Below are 23,555 nucleotides of genomic sequence, written 5' to 3'. Positions count from 1 at the left end.
CAAAATCCCCCACTTTTATATCACCATGTCTGTACTTGAGACAATCATCCTGGGGTCAGACCTCATCTGACACAGATTCAGTCCATCACCCCAGGTGGAAACCATTACATACCAGTGGTAAGCCTCTTCGACTGCATCCTGGATCTACATACATAAGGGCTGGCACCCCCATCTGCAGGTTTACGGCCTCATTTGCAAAGGTGAAATCCTTGACTGCAGACCAGAAGTAGAAGCTGCAGAGTTCCTCGGTCTGGCTGGGGACTGCTGGTCTGCACCGGGGCAGGCTGGCTCTGCTGTGTGGCTCACAGCAAGGCAGGGTTGCTATGGCACTGCAAACAATGCATGGGATGAGCTCAGCGCTAAGCAAATAACTTCTACTGCTGATACAAATCTCTCTGAAGTAGGCATCAGGCACACTGATGATATGGTCCCAAAAGAGATGCCTGTGAACTAGGAATTTGAGGATACTTGCAGCAAGAAATAAAATGAAATGCTCTTTTCTTAACTGACCTAGGCAGCTCTTAATCCAAAATGATACTCTAGCTTCTCCTATGTTAGCAAAACCCTCAAGCCACGTGGGATTTTGCCTTAAAAAAAATATAAATCTCAAATCATACCACTAATGACCAATGGATTTACATCATGCATCAAACAAACCTGCATCCATAAGCAGGCTGTAAGGTTTGACCCCAAGTAACAAAGTCAGTACTGCCTATGGTAGAGAACTTCCCCTGCAGTTAAGCAAGAAAACATGTGGAGCTTTGTCTTGCTAAGGCTGCGGTGAAACCTGGGCTGTTCCCTAACAGGTACAAACAGCTCCACTGTGATGTGCCAGAAATGCAACCTGCAGACTTGGTAACAGCCTTCCCTGCTTCCACCTGCTGCCCAGGCCTGGACCTAGCAGAAATCCAAAGGCAGCTACATTTTCTCCCGGTTAAGGAGAAGTTTATAAATAGCCTACGTGGAAGGAGAATAGATATTAAGAGCCATAGAACAGTCTACTCCCAGATTGTTAGTTTCTTCCCTGGCTCGAGGGGGTACTCTAGGATATAAGGAAAAAGTCACATTTCTGGTATGGTCAACAAAAGCTATGTAAAGAAGGAATTCAGGCTCCCATATGAGGATTTCAGCAGGCTTTAGGTGTTCCACAACTGTGATCTGAAAGACATCCTACGTCGCTAGTATCTGATCCTAGGTCTGCATAATTTCTTCAGGCACCTTCAGGTTTTTTGGCATGAAAGCTCCCTCAAAGGTCCTACCGCTGCTTGTTTCCAGGACAGCACTGATTTCAGCAGCTTGGCATAAATCAACTGCGATCAGTTGTACAAGAAGTCATGTACGCAAGTTACACAAAGGGCTTCTTTGAGGAGCCTAATCCATCAGCTGTGTTCACAAAATGTCCAAGATGCACAAGGAGGTTCCCATTCCCAGAAGACTCTTAATATTTGTGCCCCCTTTCACAGAACAGTATAGTATCTCCAGTCATACTCTTCAGCTGTGAAAAAAGTTTCATTTTAATTCATACATGACTGGTGGAATCCATGGTCATGTAAAAACAGAACAAATGCACATGCTCAGGGACTGGACTACAGCTTAAAGTTCAGGAATTGATGACTGTCAAAAAATGAATAAGCAGCAAATCAAATATCATAGAGGCAAGAAAAATGGCTTCATCTCCCAGAAACACATGGTATTTTACACCCTCTACTCCAGATGTGCATTCCCACTCCTGGGGGTACGGCTAGTAATTACTGCTGTAATTACCAAATGCCAGAATAATACATCCAATTGCCTTGGTGGAGTGTTGTTAGCTGTCTAATTAGCTTTTTAGGGTAGATCGTTTTGTGGGGGTTTTTTCACTTAAAGGGAAGAACAATATTTCCAAAACAGGTAGATTTGCACTGGTTCATATGAGGCTGCATTGTCTTCTAACCAAACTACTTAATACGATTTCAAATGTTAAAACTTTGAAAAAAAGCTGATGTTCATTCCACTCCTTTTCCTCCTGCCACTTTTTCTTTCTGATGTAGGCTTAGACATAGTCTTTGGTATATAACATTCTCCTAAACTTCCCTAGCTGCTTGTAATTTTTGAAGAAAAAATAACAGAAACATGACAAATGTATTTTTTTTTAAACTAGAAGTGGAAGCCACAAGTCAGCTGAGATAGAATTCAAGTTTGGAAACGAGTCAATAAAGAAACAAAAGTCCTTTTTGTCTCCTTCTTTCATCTTGTATGTTTTGGTATAAAACTCTTAAGTCTTTGTTCTCTCTGTAGCGTGCTTTAAAGATTGTATTTTTGAATAAGCTCATCAGGAAATACACACTGTACTCTCTCATGAAGAATCTATCAGCAGTCGTTACCACTTTCTCATTATCTTAGCTAGCAACACACATTTAGGTCAAATACTTTGTGTGTGTGCATTTCAGTCCTGATTTTATATTGCCAGTTAAAAGTCCACCAGCTGGTGAAGCTGAAATATAAAGATAAAGGTTATTTTCCTCCTTTTCCATCTTTTCCTTTTTCCATGCTCTTCTCTTATTTTCACTTTTTTATTTAGCCTAGCAGAACTGCAGATCTACAGAATGTTTCATAGATATAGTCAAAGCCATGATCTATCCCAAAAAGCATCTGATCTTGTAGAAAAGATAAATGGCTAGACAGGATGGAGAGTAAGTTCTAAAAAAGGTGATACCAGTAAAATTCTAGACAAGAGAAAGTAAGACTAGAAGTAGGTTTCAAATCATTAGAATTATTAGAAAATAGTAACCTAGCAGAAGGCCAGCACAGAAGGAGATCTGCACAGGAAGACAAATGGGGAGAAAACATAAATGATCCTCTCCATCCCTGCTGGCATCTCCCTCCTCTGCTTATTACTGGTAAGCCATTTGGAGAGGTGAACTTTCAGTCAATACTTTAATCTGTCATTGTCCTTTTCCTCCATACTTCTCAGAAATTTATGCTTTCAACCATTCACCAGGGAAAGTGTTTCAAAGTATCACTCAGGCAGATCAGATCAAAACTGCTGAGACAATTTTGCACGGGAAGAATCAAGGGAATAAGCTATGCCAGCCTGCTGGGTGAAGAAGTCTCCTTGTGACTTGCTCAAGTAAAGAGAAGACGTAAATTAGATTGCTTTATTAAATCCAAATGCACACTTGTGTTTTTAGGTGCTAACCTGTGTTTGATTCCTGGCAGCAGTCACAATGAAGTCTTGAACATCCCCATAATTAATTAGTCATCCAAATAGCAGCAGAGACTGTTAAAAAAATGCAGATAGGCATAGAGAGGGATCATCAAGGGCAGCTAGGAAATAATTTCCATCAATTCTCAATAGAAGCACCCCATCCTAGGTATAGGTGGATGTTTCATCATGTGATATCTGTAATACCTAAATAGCTTTACGGAAATCCAACTTCAGTTAAATGTAACTACTCTTTCTTCTTTGGATAATTGCCACAAATTTAAGTTTTTGCATCTGAAAGCAGCAATCTCATAAACAGGTTTCCTAGCACCTGTTTCCAATTTAAATATTGACAGCAGAACTGCCAAAATGAGAGTTAGATCCTGAGAGGAAAGCACATATCGATCATCAGATAGCTGGTGCTTAAAAACCTTAAATTATTCCGTTGGCAAAGTAGCAGAAGCTGCCTGTTGTGGTGGTACAGCCTGTGTGTATCGAGTCTGTTAGTTCTAGTTTATAGCACCATTTAATGCAATTCTGCTGCTGTCAGAAGAAGTTAATGCAGACACCTGAGGAAACAGCTATTGGGAATACGAGTACTCAAAAGAATTCTGGAAGGAGAAAAAAAACATTCCTGGAACACTGTCTAGGTGAAGAGAAAAAAGAAAGTACTTAAAAATAATATAGGAAGGGCCAATATCATCCTGGCTTAGTATCAGAAACAGTGTGGCCAGCAGAACTAGGGAAGAGATAGTGTCTCTTCTGTACTCAGCACTGGTGAGGCCACACCTCAAATACTGTGTTCAGTTTTGGGCCCCTCGCTGCAAGAGGGACAGCGAGGTGCTGGAGCGTGTCCAGAGATGGACAATGGAGCTGGTGAAGGGTCTGGAGCACAGGTCTTGTGAGGAGTGGCTGAGGGAGCTGGGGTTGTTTAGTTTGGAGACTCAGAGGGACCTTCTCACTCTCTGCTGTGAGGTGGGTGTCAGTCTCTTCTCCCAGGTAAGAACTGATAGGGCAAGAGGAAACAGCTTCAAGTTGAGCCAGAGGAGGTTTAGATTGGATATTAGGGAAAATTTCTTCACTGAAAGAGTGATCAAGCATTGGAACAGGCTGCCCTGGGAAGTGGTGTAGTCAACCATCCCTGAAGGGAGGACAGATGTGGCACTTAGGGTTTAGTGATGGACTTGGCAATGCTGGGTTAATGGTTGGACTTGATGATCTTAAAGATCTTTTCCAACATAAATGATTCTGTGATTCTATAAATAGTAAAGAAAGATTTGACGTAGCTTTGGTCTATGAACATTAGAAACCTTTCAGTAATGGAGAAGACTGTGAGAGGGAAGGCAGGTCCAAAGAGCTTGACCTCAACAAGAATCTCTATTTGGATAGTCACTTCAGAATATTCCTTGATTTGTCCACATCACCAATGTCCCAAGGATTCATCTAACAACTTCATTGTATCAGGACAAGGTAGAGGTGTTTTATCAAGTTTAAAGGCTTTAAATAAAGTTTTATTTCCCTTCGCTTAGTATGGGTCTTGAAAAAGATAAAGGGAATAGAGGCATACCTGGAAAGTGAATCAGAATTTGGAAGGACCACTTAACTTGTGATACACATTTGTACTCTTGCTACTTCATACATGCCAACCAACCACTTCATACTTGCAGTCGTCTGATTCCTTCAGAAATTTGTATGAGTGTACTAAGAAATAACTGCTAGAACTTCAGAATATCACGCTATCTTTTCTAAGTTTGGAAAGGAGCATTAAGACAATTGAAAAAAACTATGCAGCAAGATCATGGCAGTTTGAAGTAGTATATTAGAAATAGTCATTCTGTGAAGACAATATGAAAATCAGGAAAGAACTACTAGACCCACAGCTATCAAACCACATACAAGGTAAAATCGGCATAGTGCATGAGTTTACAGCAAGGTGGAGAAAATTTGTTTGCTAGCAGCCCTACTACACTTATTGCAGCATAGCTTTCAACTGAAATGTAAGATACAGATCCAACAAAACTGTGACAGTTATTTATCACAGATTTTACTATCAAGGGTTGTATCCAAAATTTTGGCACTATGCACAAAAGATTGGATTGTTATTGTCTATTCTCTGCTTTTCATGCAGGTAAACTGGAGTCATGGTTTGTAATACATTTTGGTTGAGCTTATTTAAGCTTTGCAAGTTTACCACCACTTTTTAGTTGTGCAAGCAAATTGCATGACAAATTTGGGGGAGGATTACTTGTAGCTTGGTTTAAGTCAGGTCAGTTCCTTGATCTTAGCTTAACAGGTGTTCCAGCCAACTAAAAGGCTAACACAAGAAGCATATGAAAGCTTGTGCAAAGAGGAAAAAAAGCAACATACGCCAATAACGCCAAACACATCCTTTAACAAGATCATCTCCTGGCAGTAGGTGGCATATACTCAACAAGGAACACTAAACACATGCATGTCTTTCCAGTCTTGCTGTTACAATCAGATAACCCCAATTGTCCCCAAACCCAGGATTCTGCAGCTAAGAGCTTAGTTATCCACATGAGATATTACTGATGCATCAAGCCTGTGGATAGCAGCAGTGCTGTTTAAGACAGCGCATCCCACTGACCACCAGTTCCCACCTTTTTGTGTTACACTGCCATAACTGCTTGTGTAGTTGTATAATGAAGCAGACTGGGAGACTGATCCAGCTAAAAAAAGAAAAAAAAAAAATCAGGAGGAAAGAAGAAAAAGATTTCATGTACATCAGCTTCCAGAACACAGCAGTGTCAACACAACAGATGTTAAGAATGGTATAGGAATCCATAACTAATAGGTACTCCTTAAGATTTCAATAATACCTCAGAAAAGCATACAAAATTATAGCCTTCTTATTTCATAGGTATTCTGCTTCCCTATTGCTCTCCTAGACTCCAGAAATGCCTAGTTAAATAATAAAGCACACATTAAGATAAGATTGTCACCCAGTCTTCATTTAAGAGACTAAAGAAAATGCTGCCATTCTGATATTGCTTTAAAATATCTTCTGTGGGAATACTTAGCCCCTTCACAATTTTGAGTTTAAAAAAAAGTTAATGTTTTCCCTTTCTTGTTCACTGTAGCCATCAGAAAAATCAATTAAGTATGAATAAATGAATAAAATGCATGCAATAAAATATTTTTCCTGTGATCATTTTAAATCCTGGTAGATTGAGGCAGCGCTTGTAGTTTCATAGTTTGTAAAACTATATTGGATTTTATTATCAAATACATTTTCTGTAGTTGGGAAACAAAATCCAGAGCATGCAGGTCCTGAAGTTATCAATTCTCAAATACTTCAACTGCAACACTTCCATGAAAGAATTAAGCTTTGTAGCCAACACCAGGCTAGCATGGAGACTGCTGGATAATCCAAGTTCGTAGGCTGAAAGAGGAGCTGAGCCAGCAAGCACTGTTTAGGCCAGTCTATGATGCTATGGTCTTGCCTGGTTGCTGTAGGACCTGGCTGTGCGCCCAGCACAGCTTCACCCTGTAAAGGAGGCCCTGGAGAAGTAATACCATCTGAATTTGCTTCCCAGGATGCCACTCTTCTCTTGAAGATTTTGGTATGCAGCTCCTGAGGGGAGGAATTATGGCCACCCTTGCTTTAAGCTATTCAAAACATTTTTCATTTGTAATGTTGAGTTAGTGTGTAAGGGTTAAAGAAATAAAACTAAATTTCTGCTCTGTAAGAAAAATCTTTGGTGCCCCCTTGTGATAAAATATTTTTATCAACAGAATGTATGTATTTAAAATCAAGCACTATTTTCAGTGGGGAAGGCAGTTCAACCCTTAAGGTAGTTTCACATTTAACTCAGTTAATTGAGCAAAGCATTTCAAGAATTAGTTTTCTTATTGTCTGTTCTGTGTTGTATTACATTCTCCCTGTGACAATTATTTAAACCAATGAAAAAGTCCAGAACACAGGACCTATCATGCTCCATCTTACCATGCTTCTTTGGCACAGAGTCTTAGAACAACTTCTTGACAGAAACACTTCCAACAGCAAGGCTGGAGAATAACTGCATCCCAATAACAAGTTTTGTACATCAGACTATACAATGGGAAAAGGATAAAGATAAACCTGAAAATGCAATATTTTGTGGGAGTGTTTCTTCTGTACAAAATTTTTCTCAAGATGAGAGAATGTTCTCAACAACTAAAATTAGCATTTAAAAGCCAAAGGTGTTTCTATTGCCACAATCTGTGTGGCATCTAATCTATCTAAATGTGCACCAGGAAAATGTGATGGATTCATACTAGTGGAAAGCTCCATTTTGTATCCCAACAGCCTATATACAGGCTAGGTACTGAGTGCTGGCATAACAAAGCACTTCTAGGAGATGTGTTCTTCAGGTCCCAAATGATGTGTCACATCCAATTCAGTACTTAGGAAACTGTAGTGTCTGCTCAGTGAACATGAGATAGGAGTCCGCCATTTAGGTAACAGCAGCACTTCAGGATGATAATTAACATTTTTCCTGAAGTGGAAGACTACTGCACAACTGCTGACTAATTCTGCAATGAACTTGCATGTCCAAATGATAAACATAGTAAGGCTTGCTAAAAGTTATCTAGGGTGCTATTGCTTTCCAGCTAGCTGTCCCTCTTTTCCTAGGAGTTACTATCCTTAATACTTCTTCAGCTGGTTCTACTCATAACACAATGTCTTAAGTTTGAACAGCTTACAGAAATACATTTTTCACTATGATTCAGGACTGAAAAGAAGCAGCTGAAATACAGGCACAGTTTCCACATCCCATTTGCCAGAGGTTGAAGGTGCCTGCAGAATATTAAGACACAACAACCCTCGCAGAACTGTTTTCAGAATGAGTTTTAGAGCATGGAGGGGAAAAATTAGAGGGGCTTTTAACACATGAACTCCAGTCTCCAAGTCAGAAATCTTTTTTTATATTAAGTTTCTAGTATTCAGTAGTTCTCATGAGTTCATTCAGAATGCCATGCCATCCATATTTTCAGCTGAAGAGCTGTTTCTTTAATAGTCATCCATTAGCACCCAGCTCAATAAGGCCTTACTAGCATTTAGGCTTCCAACAAGTTTGGGCAGGTTCTAATACAGCACAGAGGTTTGTCAAAGTTAAGAGGAAGAAAAATGTCTTTTTGTAATGAGAATTTCAACTAATCAGAGCTCTGGAAGTAAAAGCAAGATTTGAGTTTAACTAAAAACAAACACATTTCCAAGCAGCAGTCAGATTTTGTTGGGGCATCTGACAACTGATAACAGAATCTGCTAGATGTTTTACATGGAAAAAGAATCCTGTAAGACTCACTACAAAGAATTTGTACTTATAAAGATATAATATAATTACACCAAATACTAAATCACCACGAAACTGAAGTAGAGAAAGAACAAAGCCTGAATCTTAGCAGTACAAAGTACAAGATTACACACTTAAGGTTCAGTAAGAATCTATGGGAAAAAAAGTGAGATCTTTCCAAAATTTGTGAGAGGAATGTGGGGGTACTACGCCTAGTGACTGAACTGTGAGTGTGCAGAAGATATAGAAGAAATGCTAATCTTAATATGCATTTGTCAAAATATTTCTGGTAGAGAAAAGAAAGCCCTAGTACTATTCAAGATCTTGAGGAGGTTTTACCTGGAATACTGGTTGCATTGATTCTTCTTTAAGACAGGCTTAAGTTCAGAGTTTTTTGTGAATTAAATAATGAATAAGGGGATAATTATACTACACATAACATTGAGGGGAAAAAAGTCCAAGGAGAGGAACAGATGTAATGAATAGCTATTTAAATAGCAATGCTAAAAAAAACAACTGCTTAAATGAATAGTAGCACAATCTGGAATAGGTCTCCAACATAAAGGTCACGAAACAGTATTCTATTCAGTTTTAAAACAGAGCTTGGTAAATTGACAGAAGAGCTTGGCACTAGACTCCAGAAGCCCCTTTCTAATCTAGCACTGCTGTATTTCTTCAAGTGCCTATGAAAACAGAAAGAAAATGAATTATTTCTTATATTAAAGTTAACCTATGTGGCCTAAATTGTCTAAGGAGTACTAATTAATAGCCAATATATGGACTAGGAAAATAACTGGACTAATGTTTGAGCTCATTAATTTCACCAAAAAATTATCTTTTTTAGATAGAGCATACTAACATTCTCTATCCTATAAACAATTCCAAAGATATATAACAGGGTTTTTTGCCTCAGCTCTTCCATACTTGTCACCAAGGAAAAAATGATCAGAGACTTAAGTAATTTTAATTTCCTTCTCACAAACCACTTGAGGTTTATGGTTGCTGCTCAAAAAAAAAAAAGATTTATGAAGTACAATTCTTGCAGCAACATCTGTCAATAGCAAAAGGTTACTTTAAGAATTTTATTTTAGAATTTAAACCCACAGCACTGGCTCAAACCATTACCTTCAGAAAACTAAATGCATTCCCTGGGTATCTTTTGTAGAGAATATCATTCCTCCCACTAGAGATCATGCCTGTCTGAAGGGAAATAAGCATTGCAAAAATAAGGTTTTCAGCAGCAAATAAACCCAATATTATCTTGAACATTAAAATTAATCTCACTATCCTCATCTTCCGAAGTGAAAGACAATTCACTCCTTTTCCAATGATCTGTTGTCAATTATAAGAAAAACTCTTGAGTTGGAGAATAATCACAGGCATGGTATTTTAGGAAACTCTTGACCATCGTAATTTCTACCCAAGGACCACTTTTGCATCCTTGCATCTTTCTTCGCTGTGCTAGTTAGAAGTGTTAGTACCTGACCTCAGGTCTCTGATAATTAATTCAGCCCAGTAGAAAAAGAAAGATGCTGGGCATCAGTCCCTAAACTGCTAGACACTTACAGACTGGGGTTTTTTTTGGTGGTGGTAGTTTTGGGGGGCTGCATGTTAGGTTTGAGGGGTTTTTTTTTTGGGGGGGTGGTATTTGTGGGTTTTGGAGGAGGGGTTGAGTTTCTTTGGTTTTTTGGGGTTGTTTTTTTTGTTGTTTGGTTTTTGTGGTGGTTTGGGGGTTTTGGGGATTGTGGGGAGGGGTGTTGGTTTTGACTTTTTAAAAAGTAGAAACCTGTGTTCTCCTTTGCTGTCTCATTCAAGTCCAGACTCCTATAGCTTAGTGGTATCTGATGGAGACTAATTGAGGGATACACTGTACAGAAAAAAGCATACTAACAGGGACTCAAAAAAGTTACTCCGACTCACCTACCCTGCAGGCTTCATTTCTGTCAATAAAGCAATCAAATATCATGAAATAATTTTGATTCCTTTCACCCAAACTATTAGATAACTATAGCATACTTTGTGCTTTATTACAGCCGTTATCCTTTAGCCACACATCAAGTATACAACCATTTCACATCTCCCTTAGGTCAAGGAATAAAGTTAATTTAAAAAAAAACAACCAAAAAACACTGTCACAGAAAGGAGCATTACCCATTGGTGAGAAGTCTGGCTTTCTCACTTCTACCCACCCCTGGTATAGCAGTCAATGACAGCAGAGAACTCATTGCACCTGAACACCAGAGCATAGTTACATTTGTGATAGACTGAACTGAACAAGAAATATTTAATTCAAGATTTTTGTAAGACAGATTTAGAAGGGGAAAAATTAAACATGCAAAATGGGGGTGTGTGTTTAGAATTGTGAAATAGGATTAAAGTATTTTTTCTCTCAAGCTACTCCTTGTTGGGAGGACACCACAGATATCAAAGATACTGTCTTTAAAACCAAATACTGTCTATACCAGAACCAATTTACCGTCCCTATTCTTTTGGAATTATTCAGATTTTAGCAAAAGCAAACTCTTTGGATAAGATCACACAAGTCACACAACGCTTACCAGAATTTTTTCCTCAAAAAGGAAAGGATACTTAAGAACTGATTCTTAAACTGAGTTCCCATATGGCTTTCTGTCCAAAGGTGCATCTGTTTCAGAAATACTTTCAGAACCATTGCTAAAGTTCTCAAAACAAGGCTTGCACCTCACATATTTCTGGACTGGACTGCAACCCATACATCAGGAGAGCTAAATCCTCTCACCATCTGTCATAACTCTCCCATTAATTTCAAGGATGCATTTAAAGCTTCATTCTTCCCACACCCTCTTATTTTTTAAGAGGCATAGTATATTGGTTTTTAGCATAGGTAAAAATGCAGTGATGCCAATAGCAATCTGACATGCTATGATACGCTGTACTTATTGCAAATTGTAGTTACTACTATCCTCTATTTTATTTGATAGTTCAATGATAAGAAAAAAGCTAATCCAAATTAAGTTACTGTAAAGTTAAACTACATATGGTCAGATTCTTATGTAATAAAACTTCCTGACTAGAAAGTTCTTCATCATGTCAGTTTAACCTTGAACAGAAATTATTAAACATTTCTAAAAAGGTATAAACTAACTATTCATAAGAATAAGAGAACCAATCCAATAGAGCTCTCTGAACTAAATTAACTTCTAAGTAGACATTGAACACTTAGTTCCAAGCAAATAGGGAAATGCAAATATTAAACAAGTAATTTAGCAATCTTCCCACTTGCAGTCTCATCCTCTGTAATAGATCCCATTCTTCCTAAGCCAAAACTGCATACACACATACCTCTGTATTGCCTAGCTTGCCCCAAAATCCTTCCCCTCCATTGTTCCGCCATAATAGATTCTATATAAACTCCTCTTTCAATCTTCCGGTTCAAGTGTTACCAGTCTAATGTTAAACAAGAATAATGCAAAGGCTTAGGAAATACAAATATGTAATGACAGTGTTCATAGTTTTATTCATGCAATAAACATGGTATTCTGGCAGATATTGGTTCGATGCCTTCTTTAATGATACTATGTTTGGTTAATAGTGTTAGTACTAAAACTTCTATGGCATTTTACTAACCATGTTGCTGCTCCTCCTTCCAAATGCTATGTGGAGCTCCTATCCCAGAAATCAAGTATGCTGAAATTACTAACCAAATTACAATTCACAACAGTTAGAGATTAGAAATAGGAAGTGATGTCTCTAGAACATTCTGAAGTGAATTATCATGGTTCATTTGCCTTTAACATCCACAGGTTGTATGTGAAGACAGAAAAAGAAAAGTCTCAGTTATGATTTTCAGACAATGAAAATAAAAAGTTTGTGCAAACAAATATTAATAGAGGCAAATACACAGCCTATTGCTTAGTTGAAAGCTCCTTTTAATCAGACTACTTTTTAAATCTCTATGATAAGGCTTACCTACAAATACACATAGTAAAGTTACAACATCAAAAATAGAACACATAGGACAAAAACAGAGGGAGAGTGGGGAAGAAACACAGCTGACTACAAGCATTCTGCAAGATGCTTGTGACAAATTAACTCCTTGAAAGGACAAGTAGGATGATGTCAATTAGAGAAAAAAATTATAATATATAATATATCTTCATAGAGCAAATACCATGTCCACTTCCATCACCTGTATTGCAAGCTATTTATTATTGCTGGGGGGGGGGGGGGGGTTGGTTTTGTTGTTTTTTTTTAAACCCATCACACCACAAAAATCATTTGAGGTCCAAGAAACAGACTGAATTCTTTTCCTGTGAAGGATCAGCATATTTAGTTCAAGAGCAAAATCAGATAATTCCATTAATCAATCTACAGCTAGAGAAAAAATGATTTCTAGCAGTAGATGATACTTTAATTCAAGCAGAAGTATGAAGATTATCCAGTAGCTGGAGCTGAAGTAAGGTTAGGCTAAGTATAAATGTAAGCTCACAACAAGGGTAATGAAACAGCATATTTAGATATGTGAATATATACTGTATCATCTGAAGTTTTCAAGTAAAGAAAACCTCTGTAAAAATCAGTACAATAGAATATCCACAAAATATCAGCTTGGTTTAGAAATCATTATTATATTGACTTGCATTACAGAGGCTAAGAGAATAACAAAATAATTACACTGATGTAAGATTCAGACAACTAATATATTGCTTTTGAGGTAACATCATTTATATAGGGAGTATTTTGTGCATATGTACCTAACGCCCCACTTTAATATATGTTTAAAGCATTTACTGTAATTTAAAGTGAATAAATAAATCCCATTTAAAATATTTTTTTAAGTGTATTTCTTTAATTTGTCATTAAGACAAGAATCACATTTTTAAACATCTATGAGGTGCTGTAAGGTAGATATTGAGGAGTACATTCAAGATACTTTATTAAAAAAATGTTAGTAAATGCCTAGCTACTACAGAATAGTTAAAACAAGACATAAAATGTTTTAAAATGTTCACTTTTCAAAACCAAATATATTAAATTGATTAAGATATGTACGTGAGAAGGCATCTTGATAAGTTGTCAAAAACACATTGAACATGAATTTCAGAATGCATATATTTAGGAATAATATGAACAAGATTCGAAATTTAGGAGAAGGGGAAGAGGAATTAATATAAGGACTTACACGCCTTACAAATTTAGAGTCTTTTTAAATTTCTTTTGCTTTGGGCACTTCCCGGAAGAGCATCTTTTTTGTTCTTCTGTTTTGCAGATAGACTATTACATTCTTTTGACCCATGGAATGCACACAGACATAAAATACAGAACTCAAATGCACATGCCTCTCTGCTACATAGTCCCCATTTCTTTAACAATTGATACTTAGCAGGATATTGACATCTTGGACAGGGTTTTAGAGCTTCGTCAGTGAAAAGCGTTTTAGCAACCTGTAGCAAGAGGAGGGAGAGAAAAGCTACTTAGTTCTAGTAAATGAAAGTTTTATAACACCTGAAAGTGAAGGGGTTTAGCTACTTACTTTTATGTATTCTTCCTGTCTACTAGTTGAATGGGGAGCAGAACTGCATCTCCTGGGTTTAAGTTCAGCGTATGATGGTGGTGTTTGTGCTACAGGAGTTCTGGCTTGAGCTTGAACAGGCCTTAGAGCAGATCTACTGAGAACATTAACTCTTGTGGCAGCATCTTCAGCTTTCAAGAAATATTCCTGGTAAAGTTTTATAATTATAAAGAAAGGGAAACAAAAAAACCAAAAAAAACCAACACAAAAGCAAGCAAATTAGGGTTTTCTTAGAATTTGCAGCTATTTTTCACCTTTTTTGGTTTTCCATCTGCAATAACACATTAGAAAAGGAAATTATGTATAGTACATGTATTTCCCATTAAATGTCTATATTTATTAAGGGAACAAGAGACAGGAACCATTAGAAAAAGAGTCCAATGAGTAGGATGAAAAGCTAGCTGCCTTTTAGCACTCTCTGCTGGTCCTCACGTTTCTGAATTAGGACACAACTCAACAGCAAGCATTGAAACAGCAAACATAAGTTTTGTCAGAATTAAAGCAAGGTTACACTGAAGTGCATATGTATACACATGTGGAGAATCTGAAAAAAATACTTTTCTATTAATATGTTCGATTTTCTAGATACCCCTTTAAAAACTTCTATATGTCCTTCCAATGTTCAGAAGTACACCATGAAGAAACTTAGCTTCAAGCATTCCTGAAAATAATCAGGAAGTAGTCTAGAGGGGGTCCTACAGCACTGCAGACTAGAGTGAAATGGAAAATAAGGAACAGCATGGCACAAAGGTATGGGTTTAATATCTAAATCCAGAATCATCTGAGGAAGAGATGCTACAGGATTCTCAGGAAAACAGGTAGAGAAAGTCTTATGTGGTTGAAAGACTAGTACTCAAACTGCAAACAGTTCAAAAAGCAATAAAAGCTATTAATTCTCCTGTTAGAATCCTTCACATATTGATGTTGGAACTGTATCAGCTGCCTTTGTGTAGCTTTACAAGAAGTTTCCTCTGACTAGTCATCTTTCACACTTGAAAAAATATTACCTTTGAGACAAACCTTACCCCAGCTTCCTCTTTCAGGTGTTGTTCTATGTACGACTTTCTCCTCTTATCTGCACTTTTATCTTGTACAATGATTTCACGCCAGGTTTTGCTTACTTTCCAAATACTGGAACAAATTAATTTAAAAAAGTATCCACTTTCACATTTCTGCAGAGTTGTACAGAAGTCATGATAGTAAGACTACCTTTTAAAGATTTGTGCATGATATCATATACTCGTCTGGTTATTTTCCAGACTACTGCTATATACTAATACAATGTATTGTTATGAAACACAGATCTTTTGTACTCTTATGCACCACTGTATAGAATAACAGAAGAGTCTAGAAAACAATTGCGATATAAATAACAGCATATTTTGACTTACAAAATTAAATAAATTTCTTGCTCCCACATAAGCCACTTACCAGGTTTGTTTCTAAAGTCGCATTTTTGATTGTTAAGTGTTCTGAAAACATCCATGCACTTACACTTCCACCTATCCTCCCATTCCCTTTGTAACTATTAACACACATGGCATTCTTAAATTCTTCAAAATAAGTGACAGATTCTATTGATTGAAAGTTAATGTAGAACATTAGTCATGAACCAAAATTCTTTGAGTAATCTTTGTACTTAGAAATAATTGATGAAATTAAATACATAAGAACAGATCTAGAAAGTGGTTTCTTGAGTACTATGCATTATTGAGGAACTTTTAATAAGAAATTGCTTTCTAGGCTTAAAGAAATGTTTAATACATTGTAAAATTGTAAGTACTATGATTTAGTTTTAAGTTTAATAATTCCCATGTTTGGCTTTTTGTTGGTTTAGTTTTTTAGTTCCCTCATACAATATATTTTTAGAACTACACAGAAAAAGCCACTTAGTTAATGGTGACAAAACTTTTTAATTTCCTCAGAAACAAAAAAATTCTATTGACACCACCTGCTATTCCAGAACTTATTCTTCTATTTGCAGAAACACATATTTTCCCCTTTTTGGGGCGAAGGTGGCTGGGGAGTAGTACTTACCTGCATAGACTTTCCACTGTCAAAGCATCTAAAACTATAGCAAGAACATGTTTTAAATTTCTGTATTTTAATTCTGTTAAAATATCTAATTTTTCAAGGCCCATTTTCTTGCCAATAAGTCCAGCAAGAACATGTTCTAATGCAAGTATTTCTGTTCCATCAATATTCTCTGATATTTGACTTTGGTCTGATCTTCGTCTTTGCAAGCAAATATCATGAACTATTTTCAGAGCTGGAGTTCTTGAGAGATCTCCATGACTTCGAACTACATCTCCACTAGGCTCTTCTTCTAAAATTAATGCATGGCCTTCACTGTCAAGGTTTCTTTCTTCTGTTAACATACATGTTGATGTAGAAGGACTGCCATGATGATCTTCTGTCTCTGACTGTGAGCCCTGTTCCCGAAGAGTGGATAACCTTCTAACTCGCTCAAGTTTTCTTGTCTTTCTCTTACTATCTAGTATGTTGGAACCTTCTTTATGTTTTTGGAAGAACTCTTGGAAAGATCCCTCATGATCAGACAATGAGTCTCCCGATTTGTCCAAATGAAGTGAATTATATCCACTGTCCTCAGGTGTTGAAAGATCTGGGTAACTTGCCACCCTGGCAGGGGGAGACTTTGTATCACATAGTTCAAAGTTAAAGTTCTCTACAAGGCTGTTGATAGAAGTCACGAACTTACCCTCATTGGTCTCAGGTAACACACCTACATAAGTAGGAGTCCTAAGCAACCCACCACTAACATTCATAAGGACACTTTCATTTAATTCATTGGTGTTACTAACAGTAATATCCTTACACTGAATTGGAGATAAACATTCTGGTTCTAGCAATAAGGGGTCCTTACATTTGGACTCATCTAGCGTAGAAGTCCTTTGTTGTGAAAAGGAAAGTCTCCTTTTTGGGCAAACAGGATTAGAGTCTTCAGTTTTTGAGGTGCTAGTTGTCAGAGGTTTGTAACTTTGACCTTTTGAAGAATCTGAAGTAGTTTGTGGAAGTTTTTCTTCAGAGCTCAAACCACAAGAGAATATTTTTTTCCTGCTGCTTCCTGAAGAACTAGCTTGCCTTTCACAGCATCCTACAGTTGTGCCAGCTGGAACAGCCTTAGATAAAAGCAGCCACCTGCGTAGTGAGGAGCCTTTTCTACTCGCTCTAGGAGTTTCAAAAAGATCTACACTTCTATTTGCTTCTCTTCTTTCTGATAAGGAGATAGAATTAATTTCATTTTCACAAGAGGTCACAGGGAAAAGGGTATTTGGATGATTGGGCTCAGAATGCTCTTGTAGCAATGATAAACTAGTTACACTCGGTGCTTCTTTATGGTCTACATCAAGATCTTTTACTGACTCGTTGCCTCTGCTGTCCAAAAATACTGAAGCACAACATGTGTCATTAAAATTGGAGTATTTAAAATTACTGCTGGGAGATGTTAATCTATTTCTTTTAAGAACATTGAACGTTATTGAATGACTGTCTGACATCTTCTCCTTGGCACTTGGACTTTGTAGATGAAGACACCAATGTTATTTCTGAAACAAATGATAAAAGCAGTCACAAAAACACCCTCAGATTAGTGAGAAAGCCTTGTGTAAGTCTATCAAGCTAGCAGCCATGACAAAAGTGTTTTCATTAGTCTTAGTAGAAACAGTGCTTATACATGAACACAAAGATAATTTACTATCAAGTAGATGGTTAAAGGGAGTAATTAAAATGCATAGTATACCGTAAGTGAGGCAAATTAAAACATACATTCAGTTAGCTCATTTATCTGTCAATTCTCATCCAAGGAAAAACACTTCAAACAAGCAAAAGAGCTATTAGTCTCATTTGTACTGAAATAAATGAGAAAACTCCCTCTCATTCCACTAGAATCAAAACTTTTATTAGCATTGTGTTACTGGTTCATCCAACCGCTAACAGTTCAGTCCTCGAGAACTAGAAACTACAGTAATACATGAGTTCAGACAAATGCCATTTTCTCCTTAAGAAAAATGAGAGGATTAATCATGAAGTCACAAGTCCACAGGTATCCCTGTTATTTTGATCTCTACAGACCCTGGAGTGAATAGAATTTAACCCCTAGTTACAAAGTGAACAGTGCATTCTTACCTGCCTTAACATTTTAATGTTACTTTGTAAAGAAGCTCTCTGCTTTTGCTCAGCTCTGCCAGTAAACTGAGTTTTATGAAGTTTTAAACTCTTTAAAAGAAACTGACAGACTGACTGTACATCCTCTCACCATGTACATGGAAAGATTATTTCTTTTAAACTTTGTAAGTATAAAAGCTTTTAAGAGTTACTATGTATTTTCCTAGAAAAGTTACATGTGGCTGATGCACCCATTTAAATAAGAGGTATAAGAATACAGACTTACATTTTTTGACATTCATACCCGGCAAAGTTTCTCCACCCTAACCAGTGGCAACAGGTCACTGCCTTCTATATACACCAGACACAGTAACCGTATAAAACATGTTATGAGTAATGCCAGTATGAGGGCTGTTCTCACAGAAAATGTAGCAGTTCACATCAACATTGCAAGACTTTCAAAGTTTGAATCAGCACCTTTTACTGGGGTATATTGCTGGTATTTTGAAACATAAAGCATGGAAATATTGACTGATTTCCAGAACAGACAGAAATAGGAATCTTTACAAGGTGGTTTAAACACTAAATACTAAGACACTGCTAATATCCCAATAGTCCTGAATTAGTCAAGCCCTAAGCCACCAAATACAGGTAGCGGGAACCCAAATTGCCTGTGGGTGGGTGGGTGCGCACAGACTGTTCTCTGATCTTGGGTTATTAGCATTTTTTGACCCGTACTACAGGCACTTTATAAGATCATTGCAGTATAGAAAGTGTCTCGTTTTGTTTTCTGCTGTGAGGAGACAGCAGCTTACAGAAGTTCAAAAGGAACAGGATATCAAACGGCAGACTGTGAGAACCTGGATGAAGGCCTACAGAATCATGCTAATATCAGTAAGAAATCAAACAGATTTAAAATGCAAAAAAAAAATCCGTCCACGTAATTTAGAAGAATTGTTCCAGGAAAGCAAAGTATAAGATAATTCCAAAAAGACAAACTGAAGTGTGGCCTGCTTCCTTTCCCTTACCTTCACATTTGTTTTCCCTCGCTGCTTTTTCTTCATTCTCTTTTATTGCTTAGCAAAATAAATGACAGTGCAAATGCAAAACACATAAGCTAGTTATTACATAAACTAGGGTAGCTTCCTTGACAGTGCAGGACCAACTCAAAGCAGTGTCTAGCCTTTTATCTGCGTCACTTTTCAACATTTTAGGCAATAAGCTGAAAACAGTGTCAAACTGGAAAATAGCGTTTAAAATATAGGAAAAAGGTATGAAGTGCCTTGGTGTAGTACACTGCTGCTCTTCAGTTGATTACTCACACTATGAGCAGAGGACCACATCAGCATAGCTCTTTTTGTAAAAGGAGGAAGACCTATAAAGAAACCTGTAGTAACAATAAGACCTTATCTTTGTGTAATCTAAAGAAAGAACAGGTATGTGGGTTTTTTTCCCCCCCTGAATTTTGGTGAACTGCAGTTAGTTAATGAACATTGCCAGGAGATACTCCTACCAAAAATGCTGATGGGCAGAGATTTAAACTCTTAATGCTATTTAGAGACTGCTATACAAAATCCCAATCCCACCAAAAAAAAAAAAAAAAAAAAAAGGGGTCACATACCCACGATTACCCTGATGTTTCATTCTCAGGACATTCCATGGGAGAAAATACCTAATTTATTAACAACTAAGAGTATAGTAAATTTAAAATATGACAATAAAAAAAGAATTAAGCAAACCTGTGTTTCAAGTAACGTAAAAATCACAGAAAAACAAGTTTTTGCAGCTGTAGGGGAGATCAAAATAGCAGTGTTAAAGGAGCGTTGGTAGCCTAAAAGCCGAAAACCTGTAAATACGCCAACGCCCAGCAGGTGGAGCCTGTGAGCTTACAGTATCGATTTTGAGCAGCACTTGAAAAATTATAGGGAAGCCACTGCAATTACAGACACCGAGTGAGCAATGTCCATTATACTTCTTTACAGTAAATCCCAGTATACACCTCAGGTTTGTATACTTACTTTTTCCCCCCAAAACGTATTACTTGTGCAAATTAAGATTTAATTTGACACAAGGTCTCATTTTACTAACACAGTACAGAAGGGAAAGCCCTTCAGAGGTGCTGAACACCACATGATTGAGCGTCATGCTACTCATAAGAGATGCCTAATAAAAACTCTTATGACTTGTCTACTGTTTTATAAGCACTTGCTTTTTTAATCAGGAGAAAGGTTTCGTCTACTGGATTTGATACATGACATCAAGTCCTTCTCATTTGAGGATCTTGAAGTAAATTCTAAAAGTATTATTAACGTTGTTTTAGACATCATAAAACAGATGTGCAGGGAAGAAAAGACTAGTCACACAGCAAGTCAGTTATAGAGGAAGGAATAAAATCCATATCTGCTAAGCGTAGATTCTTGTGCTCTATACATTTCTCGTACCTATTATTAATTTTGTAGTTCTCAAATTGATCTACAAGTCAGCTGCAAACTTCCTGACAATTTACAGAACAGAATATTTCATATTCAGAGACCCAAACTAAATTAAGAACAGGATTTGGACGTTTAGGCAAGGAACAATTTCTGACAAGCCTAATCTTACAGAGCCTCCTGAAGTGGTAAAAACATGGGTTACTAGAAGGCAGTGTAAATAGTGCCTGTAATTTAGACACGAGTTCTAGGATAGAGTGGTGCCTGTTGCTGGTACTAATTTACATTCACTAGTAACACACACTGAACATTTATGCCTCAAACAAGATGCTTTCTGTACTTTTTTTTTTCCACTGTTCACCGTTGTTAAGAAAACAAAGGCAAAGTTTTAGTGGTAAAAGAATATTTTCTCTGGTTTAAAAGATACCAGAGTCAGTTTTACTGCAGATACCTGAAGATTCTGCTCTTTGAGCACCCAGATCTAGAACTAGAGAAGTCATCAATACTTTCAAATGTATTAATGTTGAAGATGGCATGGCTAAATCCTATCTGTAATACGTGGGTCACTTACCCTAGTTTGTGAAGCAACTCGAGATCTTCCAAAGCAAAGGTACTCTATTCAAAGTGTTGTTTACCCTACCGATAACCTAAAGTGAGAAAGGACATAGAGAGAGGTGTAAAAGAAACATTCAGCTGAGACAGTTTTCAGTTGGTCTATACACGCGTTCACTACAACGTCTAATTACCCAGAGACGAAGATAATTGACGACTACCTAGGGAGCAGCACCCGAAAGTCTCTCGGTCACCTGGGATGACGGACACGAAAGCAACAGTTTCACCCCCTCATCGAGCAGGTCGCTGGGCACAGGGAACGGCGCCTAGAGGCCCCCTACCACCAAGGGCGGCTGAGGCGGTCGGCGGCGGCCCCCAAGAAGGGGTGAAGGCGAGGAGCCTCCCTCCCCGGCTGGCTGGAGAGAGCAGGAATCCTGCCGCCTCAGCAGCTCGCCGACCTGGCTCTGGGGCCCGTTGCCCTTAGCGAGGAGCCGCTTGGCTTCTCTCCACCCACACCGGCTCCTCGCGTGCGGCGGCCGCTGCTTTCCCTCGCTTGGATTTGAACTACCCGCCCTTACCAACCGCTGCCGCGCTGCGGCCCTCGGGAGAGCGGCGCCGCCTTGGGGCGGGGAGCCTGAGGAGAGCGGCTCTGCCGAGCGGCAGAACGCGTTCCTTCGGGGCACGAACTGATACGGGCAAGGTTCGCCTTTCTCCTCACGCTTTACGCTTCATCCCTACGGCCTCCGCCGCACCCAGCCCACCACTAACAGCGCCCCTGAGTCGTTCCTCCCTTTGCTCTGCTTCTTCTCAGGTGCCCTGTGAGGGAGAGGCTTTCCCGCCTCTGTGAGAGCCCTCTCAGCTCCCTCCCGGGGGGGCGCCAGAGCTGAAGGGGGCGGCTTCAGAGGCGCTGGTCGATCACGGCCAGCCAGAGGCTTTCGCAGCTAATGAACCTCATCTGCACCACAGCCTTTAAGCTTGAGCCGTAACGTCGCTAATTAATCCGAGTTAATTAGTAAATTTGTACCCGACGACCCAGGAACAAAGCAATCACAGAGCGCTTGTCTCCTTTAAGTCAGCTGTCAATCGGGTGGGAGGTGCCCCTTGATATCGCCTAGTTTTTGCCGTGTTTTTAGTTAATCTGGATTAAAAACAAAAACACTTGGGTGCCTGTTTTTCCTGAGCTCGGTAAGGATAACGTGGGGCTACACAGGCTCACCTGCCTACCTGCTGGCCTCAAACAGGCGCGGGGGGGGGGGGGGGGGGGGGCTGCCGGCGGCGGGGAACCGGCAGGCCCTTGCAGCAGCTTCCCCGGGGGGGAAGCAGGTGCTTGCTACACAGAGACATAGGAAAGGCCGAGTGAATCATTGTTTATTTTTCACCTTCTGCTGGGTATTCCTCCACCTCGCTAATGTAACGTTTACTCTGGGTTATCTCTCATTTTTCTGGTTCTTTCCCTGCTTACACTTCCAGTTTTCTCCCTCCACCGGCGCAATGTCGGGTCTGAACGAGGGATGGAAAATCTTCGTGTGTGACTCTAAGAGCAACGCCTACGTTGAAAGAAGCGAAATAGAGACTTTGCAAAGAAACGCCGAAATTAACTAACGTAATCCTCGTACGTGAGGTGTGGCATGCCTGCAGCCCTTCGGCAGCCGCCGCTCCTCCAGCCTTTCACAGCCCACCCGCTGGCAGCGGCGCCTGGCAGACTGAGAACGGCCCGAGGGGGAACACGGATTTTAGTTACCTATCCAGAGCCGGGGGAAACTGTGACATTGTTAGATAAAGAATATTGTTTTATATGACTACAAGGTAGCAGTTATGGATAAAACGAGGAAGGCTATTGGGGTATCTGCCCCTTCCTTTCCAGAAGGAGAAATCATTAGAGACTTTCTGGAATGTTATACAGGTTTTCAGAAAGTGCTTTCTGTAGTATCATCTATTTGACATGTATCAGAAGAAATTATTTTTTCAAATAGATGTATTTATTTATAAAATAATCTTTTATGTGAAATTGACATCTTGCTACCTCTTTCAAGCAGGGACACAGCAGCTGCATGTTCTGTCTCTGTCACTTAAACTCGAATGGACTTACATGACTTGGATCAAAAATATCCAAGAAATGTAACAAGTTTTAATTGCGGCATTTAATGCAATACACAGAAGCATCACACGAAAAAGCGTGATTTAACAAAAAGACTCACCACCAGAAAAAAAAAATCCCACCCAAACAAAACCCCAACTAAAGCCTGAGAACACTGCTTCTAAACAAATAAAATGAGATAAGACGGTATGCAATACACACGCTGCGCTCAGCATTTCCTTCCCATCTAAAAAATACCCCTGCACCTCCCACCTCGCCCCACAAGCCTTTCCTCACCCTTTGCTACTGATTCCCTAAGAGCTGTTTCACTGTACGGGAC

General features: G+C 38.7%; 1 protein-coding gene across 2 annotated transcripts; it reads right to left on the bottom strand.

Annotated features, from left to right (window-relative positions):
- Window positions 1-13,289: 13,289 nt before the first annotated feature.
- FBXO43 (F-box protein 43) lies at window positions 13,290-21,223 on the bottom strand. 2 transcript variants are annotated; one of them, XM_056333673.1, is made up of 5 exons: window positions 21,158-21,223; window positions 16,070-17,598; window positions 15,058-15,163; window positions 13,994-14,179; window positions 13,290-13,904 (listed from the first exon to the last, which is right to left on the bottom strand). In XM_056333673.1, exons 2-5 carry the CDS (start codon window positions 17,548-17,550, stop codon window positions 13,656-13,658), a joined length of 2,022 nt encoding a protein of 673 aa, XP_056189648.1. In that variant the 5' UTR covers window positions 17,551-17,598; window positions 21,158-21,223; the 3' UTR covers window positions 13,290-13,655. The 2 variants fall into 2 exon arrangements, with proteins under 2 accessions (XP_056189648.1, XP_056189649.1); XM_056333674.1 differs by lacking the exon at window positions 21,158-21,223 and having other exon boundaries at window positions 16,070-19,639.
- Between the last annotated feature and the right edge of the window lie 2,332 nt (window positions 21,224-23,555).

The sequence above is a fragment of the Falco biarmicus genome, chromosome 3 (assembly GCF_023638135.1).
Source record: "Falco biarmicus isolate bFalBia1 chromosome 3, bFalBia1.pri, whole genome shotgun sequence".
NCBI lineage: Eukaryota > Metazoa > Chordata > Aves > Falconiformes > Falconidae > Falco > Falco biarmicus.
The sequence above is the reverse complement of the archived record's forward strand: the minus strand, read 5'-3'. Positions and strand labels throughout refer to the sequence as shown.

What these genes read in the sequence shown, in the direction of transcription:
- FBXO43 (XM_056333673.1), bottom strand. Translation starts at nt 17,550, where the DNA reads ATGTCAGACAGTCATTCAATAACGTTCAATGTTCTTAAAAGAAATAGA. An exon ending in ACAGTGGAAAGTCTATGCAG is followed by an intron (nt 15,164 to 16,069) that starts GTAAGTACTACT and finishes AATTTGTTCCAG; the next exon opens with TATTTGGAAAGTAAGCAAAA. An exon ending in ACCTGAAAGAGGAAGCTGGG is followed by an intron (nt 14,180 to 15,057) that starts GTAAGGTTTGTC and finishes AAACTTTACCAG; the next exon opens with GAATATTTCTTGAAAGCTGA.